Source organism: Microtus oregoni, unplaced genomic scaffold (genome assembly GCF_018167655.1).
Source record: "Microtus oregoni isolate MIOR12 unplaced genomic scaffold, Mior012 000005F_ref0000423, whole genome shotgun sequence".
NCBI classification, from domain to species: Eukaryota; Metazoa; Chordata; class Mammalia; order Rodentia; family Cricetidae; genus Microtus; species Microtus oregoni.
Genome location: NW_024543064.1, coordinates 54,681,024 through 54,688,340, shown reverse-complemented (window position 1 = coordinate 54,688,340; position 7,317 = coordinate 54,681,024). Strand labels below are relative to the sequence as shown.

Here is a 7,317-nt window from a genome sequence, read left to right as displayed (position 1 = left end):
TCCTCCACTATGTGCCATCCCTTAAAGGATTCACCACCTCTAAAGACCATCACAGTGATGTAGATGGAGCTTCCACGGCTAAACCTTTAGGCTACAAATAAACATAAAAACTATAGGAACTACAATAACAAATAATTCTACCACTGAATTTTATAATAAGTCATATCCTCTCTGGATTAAACATGTCAAAATTTAATTCACATTGTAGAGATATGCAAATCTTATTTTAAGCTTTACCTTTTGAAAATGAGCATGATTAATTCTTATATTCAGATGAGGCTATAATCAATGTGCTTTTCTTAATACTTTATTTCCATTGCATGAATCTATTTGCATATGCTCCATATTGGATATCCAAGTATATAATTACACACATATATTATACATACTATAAATACATATGTATATTATAATTTTTCCATGTTAGTACACGCCTTCATCACCACACTCAGAGGCAGAAAAAGATAGGTCTCTATGAAATTAAGGCCAGTTGTCTATGCAGCAAGTTCCAGACCATGGAAGAATATACAATGAGACCCTGTCTCCAAAAGGAAAAACAAAATAAACATAAAAAGAGCATGATTATGGTAGAAAGATAAGCCTATGATTAATCAACACATCATTAAATAAAAATGTAAATTGTAATTCATAAAAATTTTCCAAGTATTTTATGTCAGATTCTCAGTAAAAATTTCCTCTTTTTAGAAAGAAAAGTATAAAATGTTCTTTTTGTGTTAGAATCAAGTCCATGGTGCTAATATTTTTAGAATGAATTATTAATTAAATTTATTAATTTAATATTACTTCCATTATGGTAACATCATGAGTTGGCAAAGGTGTCTTAAAAATACTTCAGTGTGGCAAAAATAGCTTGTTGTCTGAACATTGGTGTAAGATCATATTTTATATTGCTTTCTTCTCCATCTCAATTTCATACATAGAAAACCATAAAGTATACTTTTAGCATAGCAGCTATAAAAATCCTATTAAAAGCCAATTATTCTCCATATCATTTTTGCCAAAAACATATATTTTGTTTGCTTATATCAATAAGCTGTAAAACCTCTTCTCAATGCATAACTAATGTAAAATTATGACAACAAAGTGTTCCTTTAATAGGGGATCCTGCACTTTTAGGTTCTACAGATTAAACTAGGCCCTAGGTAAATTTTGCAATATCCACTTTATCCACTTTTTAAAGGGCTACATGTTTTCTTACAGCAAGTCATATTTCACACCTCAGGGCACCTCACCCATGGCCGACAGGGAAGTCGTTAAAGTGGGAAATGTGAATGATCCTTCTCCCATGTTACAGGTATGGTGGTTTGAGAATTTTCAACATCTTTCATGAAAGGTGCACAAAAAGTAAATCCGTGTCTGTATCTCATTACATTTTTTCCCCAACAGTAAATCTGACAACTCTGCTATTTATTCACAGTAGCAATATGCACAGCTTTGAGAAAAAAAAAAGTGCTGAGGATAAAAAAAAATATTTCCCTTGGTGAATTTCTCCATTTTGTGTTAGTCAGAAACATCTTTAAACACTGTATGACATTATTATTTTATTAGAAAGGTTTATATCCCCCTTTCACTTGTAAGCATTGAAAAGCATCAACATTTTTATGAAAATACCTACAATGTCATATAGAAAGACCCACAAAGTAATAGTATTTGTAAATAAAATATGGACTCGATATTTTCATGCTAGAGAATGCCATTCTCATTGATTGGGCACTTACTTTAAAGCGGGCATTTTCATTTTAATATCTCAGTAAGTGTTTTACAATAGTCTAAGGTAGATATTGTGTTCATTTTGCTAATGAGAAAAAATGTCTTAGTGAAATTAACTAAATTCAATATAAATCTAAAGGGAAATACCCATAAGAAAACAATGCTGTCATTTTATTTTTAAACTCTTATGACTTCCATAAATGCTTTACTCCCTTTAAAAACATGAAATGAATAGGGGTAGTATTAATTTCCATGTACCTACTCCTTCTCAGCAAAGTCTTTCTCATGTATTTTGGCCACAGGGGAAGACTTTAATATTCACAACTGAATATCAGTTACCTGCAGGCAATGTAGAAAATGTTCTCAAAATATTTTAACAAGGAACATCACAGTTTCCTTGACCCTTGTTTTGTAAGAAGTATTTTATATTTAAAATTTTTTTGGGAGATGATGTATATAGCATACACTTTTTTTTCTTCATATCTCTACTGATTTGCCCCCCCCCCCGTGGTGTTTCCATTGTTTACTTTTGAACACATGATGTACAGGAGACTCAGAAACAAAACTCCAAAGCAGTGTATCTTTGCTGAAAACCATGGAAGAATCTCAGAAGCCACATCTCTTGCACTTTCTGCATGTCTTTCATTAGTTGTCTCCCTCCCACAGGCAAGCTATAAAATTGATAATAATCTCTCTAAGGCAAGTTCAAGAAACTCTCGACAAACACAGCTCTAAAATATATAATTACTACTTTAAATAACTCATGCTCTTGATTGAGATAGTCATAAAGAAAATTTCTGGTCTAACCTGAGAGTTGTCTTAAGACCCATGTTTTGGAAGGCGTCATGGAATGCCACACAGAGAAGTGGAGAAACCACTAACCAGGCCTTGCTAGGTTCTTCTTACTCTATAACTATTCTCTCCCATTCACCCACTTCTCCAGGGCTGTGCATTCATTTAGTGGAGAGTTCAACAGCTTCCCTTGGACCTGTGGGTCATGTAACACGTGACTGTGCTTTTCTCTGATTGGCCTGGCTTTAGCTACAAAAATGTCAATGATATTTATGCTGGGTAATAAAGACAGCACATCCTTTTGCTTCCACAAATTTTATCAGACACATTGCATTTTCTTCAGTGCTTAGTATGAAAAATGCATTAAAAATAAAGATAGAAGAGGAGACGTTGCTGGTGGTAGAGGCCTGCAATCCTAGCACTCAGTAGGCTAAGAAAGGAGGGCAGAGTTCTAGGCCACAGTGGACTACTGAGCATTTACTGTCTCAAATAAATAAATAAATTTTAAGAAGAAGAGCTCAGAGCATGTGTCATTAGTTTCTTTTTCTGATACCAAGTACACAACTGAAATGTAAGGGGATTTTTGTCTAAAAATCTTCAAGTTTCTTGAAAGTTGTTAAAAATCAAGCTAAATAACCATGATATAACTGAATATGAACTAATGATAATACAAATGTTGAAATAATATTGTTCAAACTGTCCTGAGATATTTAAAGATCTTGTGTAAATAATCCAAAAGATTACAAAACATAAACAAAGCCAGATATTAAAATATGTGACATATATATGCATATATAATCTTAAAGGACCCTATAAAGCTTTCAAAACGCATCAAATAATAGGCACGGAAAATTTAGATTTTAATGTACCACTTTTATTTATCAATGATCAACTGTCAGAAGACATTCTTTAAAAAAAAGTCTCTGGAGGTCAACAACACACCAGAATATATTAAACGTGTGTGGATTGGAGTGATGTGAAGTTATAAATATTGTCTTCTTTATAAAAAGGTATAAAGAAGATGGGATAGCCAAGTAATACCAATTTATAAAACATACTTAAAATGTTGGTCAGCAAAAGAGATAACAGCAGATTTAAGGGACTGAATAGGCATTACCCACTCGAACACACTATTCAACTTTCAAAGAATTCAAAACAGAGGAAGGAAAAGAAAAGCAACTGGTCCTCACAACACTTTGAAAACTTCTGGGATGTAGAAGGTGCTGCTGGGCACCCAGTTCTTGCTGGGTTAAAACTGGCCCTAGAGTAGCTAGGTCTCTCTCTTCTCAAGACACTAGCAGGGTCCTTGGCAGTTGCTCTGCATGGGTGAGAATTAGGAAGTTCTGACTTCTCTCCATCACACCCCAGGCCAAAGACTGGGGCACCCGGAAGTGCCCATGGGTGGGGCCGGCGTCCCTGGAGCGCAAATCAGGAGCTTCCGCGTATCCCGAGGGGCGGGGGCGCTGAGTGCTCCGGGGGCGGGCGCAGGCCCCGCCCCCGCGCCACGCCCTCCGGCTATGGCCAGGGCCGGGGGCTGTGCGGGTCCGGGTCCGGGTCGCACAGGCCGGCGGCGGCTTCTCTGAGCGGCTGCTCGCCGCCGTCTTGTGGCCGGCGCGCGCCCTGCTGTTCCAGGCGCAGCTGCAGCAGGGCCCGTCGGTACATGACCTCCAGCTTCTCCAGCCGGGCCCGCAGCGCCTGGGGGCTGCCCGGCTCGTCGTCTGGGCCTCCGCCTCTCGCCTTGCGGTGGATGGCGGGCTCGTCCGGGCCTCCGAGGGTGGCGTCGCGTTCGTCGGCGTTGTTGTCGCCGGGCGGCAGCCGCAGAGCCTGGCGGAAGAGGCTGCGGTTCTCGCGCTTCAGCCGCCGGTTCTCCAGGCGCAGGCGGGCGTTCTCTTCGCGCAGCCGCGCGTTCTGCCGGTCCCGCTCGTCGCGCGCGCGCACGGCCTCCAGGTGGCTGGCGGCCAGGTCGGCGAAGCGCTCCTCCAGTTGTCGCCGGGCACCGCCCGCGCGGCCTCGCCAACCCACGCCACCACCGCCACCGCCGCCGCCGCTTCCCTCACGGCCTAACTCGCCCCGGCTGCCGCCGCCGCCGCCGGCCCCGCCGCAGCTCCCGCGCCGGGTGGCGCCACCACGCATGCGCCACATCGGTCCGGTCGGGTCGAGCCGCCAGCTCCGAGGGCCGAGGGGCCACGCGCGCGGGGGCGCGGGCGATTTGAGGCCCGTCCGGGGCGCTCAGTGGCGGGCGGAGGAAGAAAGGTGGCGGGGCGGCTCTGGCGGGAGGCCAGTGGAGGCCGGGAGTTGGCCCGAGCTGAGGCGTGTCCTTGTCTCTGGCGGCCGAGCGGCCCCCAAGTCCTGCGGTCGGTCCCTGCTTGGCGCACACACGACGCCCCTGGGGATCGCTCTGCTGTTCAGCCCGGTGTCCGCGCCAGGGATAGCAGTGTCCTCCGCTGGGTGCTGCCAGGGCTTCCCTGCCTGCGGACTTGGGCACTGCGGGAACAAGCCCGCCTCGCCCTGCTCTCCTGCACAGCCTCCAGTGCTTACCTCGCCACTTACATAGGTTCAGAACTAATAAAATGAGTTCTGAGACGACTATGGGGCAAATTGAAATTATAATTACACTTTTTGGAAGCTACCCGCTTAACCACGCCCATGTTTAAGACTAACAGGACATTATTGGCCTGAGCATCTGCCATGGGGTGCTTAGAATCCAACAGGTAGCAGTACTCCAAGCATTGGAGTAGATCCCAGTTTCTGGCCATCCTGTTCATTGGAACTTTATAATAAAGCTATAAGGGGACGTTTGTTCAGGACAGTACTCAGAATATATGAAATTCAAGACTCATAATTTAGTCGAGATGCTGACATTCAGCAGGTTCCAAACTATCTGGAGAGAATTGGATACATATCATTGTTGGAAGCACGTTTCTTGTTTTCCTAAGGATCTCAGCTTACCAATGCCTTGCATTATTGCAAGTAAAGGATTACATACTGAAGTCAGAGTCTTTGAGAAATATATAGTAGCAATCTGTTTCAAGCAAGGTTCTGTTAAATTTTTAAATTCCATAAGCTCTCCAAAACCATTGGAACAAGGAGATGAACAAGTAGCACATAGAAGAACTATGATTGAAGTAAGTTGCTAGGAGAACAAATAGTTACTCAATTATGATCCTCATTTTTTTTTTTTTTAGCAAACGCTAAACTACCACAAATTTACTTCAGCCTTAAACAGTCATTTCATGGAATAAGTAACCAATTCAGTGGATTTAGTTAAAGAAAAGCTGTCATTTCTTTATGTACATTAAATGCAGACAGAACCTGACCTCACTGTAGACTACTGAGCCAAGAATATGATTTTTCTTGTTGTATCCAGAGTGTGTAGTAGGGCGGAGAAGATTCGCTCCCTGGTTTGTATGTGACAACTATTAATAGTCTGGAATAACTGCATACCTCATAAGAAAGTATAATAAAAATATTACAGGAATCACCACCTACATATTATAAATTAGGTAACAACCCATTTTTATTAGCTTTCTTCGTTTTATCTCATCTATAAAATTATAGTGTTTTACTATTTTCCAGATTCAAGTTGTGTCACCACTCTTGTACACTATCATACAATCAAATGCCACATTTGTCTCTTAATGTTTTGCTCAAGAATACTGGCTCTGGTTGAATAGGAAGGCAGACCTCCATGGTCTCCTATTCAGACCCCACTCAGCTAATAAATACTTCTATCTTGGTTATGAAGTAATGCTTGATGTCTTGTCAAGCAGATACAACAGGTTAGAGAGGATCACAGTTGTATTACTAGTCTGTTTACTACTGCAAATAATTATATGCATTTTCACAAGAGAACAAAATCTTAATATTGTGATTGTGATTATGATTGTGAAAATGTGATGTGCATTTTCTTGAAAAAGAAAAGGAAAGGTAGAGAATGAAAACAAGGAAGAAAAAGATGAATAACAACCAAAAAGATGAGTAAAACTCATGAAGACTGTCTTTTATAAAATATTTACCATTTAATGTGTGGGTACTTCGGCTGCATGTCTGTATGTCTTAAGTATGCCTGGTGCCTCCAGAGACCAGAAGACAAAGACATTGTCAGAACCCTGGGACTGGAACAGTAGGTTGTAAGCATCTGTTGGAGATTGAGAAGAGAACTTGGTTCCTCTAGAAGGCTAAAGAGTCAGTGCTCTTAACTGCTGAGTCATGTCTAAAATCCTGAAGGTTGTCTTATTAATGAACATTCACCTATGAATAAAGGAGAGTCCATCAGTATTCCTCAACTGGAATTGAGAACAATGTAAGTTCTAAATTAAAAAGGGGTTGGGGACAGCAGAGTGATTCAAATGATCACTACCAAAATTATTGGTGTATATTTAAATTTAGATTTATTTAGAGTAATATGTCAATAATTGTATAACCTGGAAATCAATATTGTATTTATTTATAGAAATTGTAACTAGTACATTATACTTCCTCATATAATTTATAGTGGTCTACACATAAAAATACTACAATAGTGGGTATAGTAAGTATTTCATTTATATGAAGATAAAAAACTCATAGAAAATTATGGAACTTTGCTAATGCTAAAAGCATGGTGTTGCAATAGAGCTTAGAAGAAGAAAATGTATAAAATAAAAGAATTCCTAGGAAAAACAGACTCCTTCATTTCATGAACAGATGCTTCCGAAGAGAAGCATCACCTGCTGGCTTCCTGGAAAGGTCTTTAAGAACATAGGTCATTCTTTTCCTGAAAACACACTTCTCATCAGCTGTGTTTACTAAGGA

General features: G+C 40.7%; 1 protein-coding gene across 1 annotated transcript; it reads right to left on the bottom strand.

Annotated features, from left to right (window-relative positions):
• Window positions 1–3,381: 3,381 nt before the first annotated feature.
• Window positions 3,382–4,799, bottom strand: Tusc1 (tumor suppressor candidate 1). The gene has a single exon (XM_041653045.1). It carries the CDS (start codon window positions 4,663–4,665, stop codon window positions 4,039–4,041), a length of 627 nt encoding a protein of 208 aa, XP_041508979.1. The 5' UTR covers window positions 4,666–4,799; the 3' UTR covers window positions 3,382–4,038.
• Window positions 4,800–7,317: the final 2,518 nt, after the last annotated feature.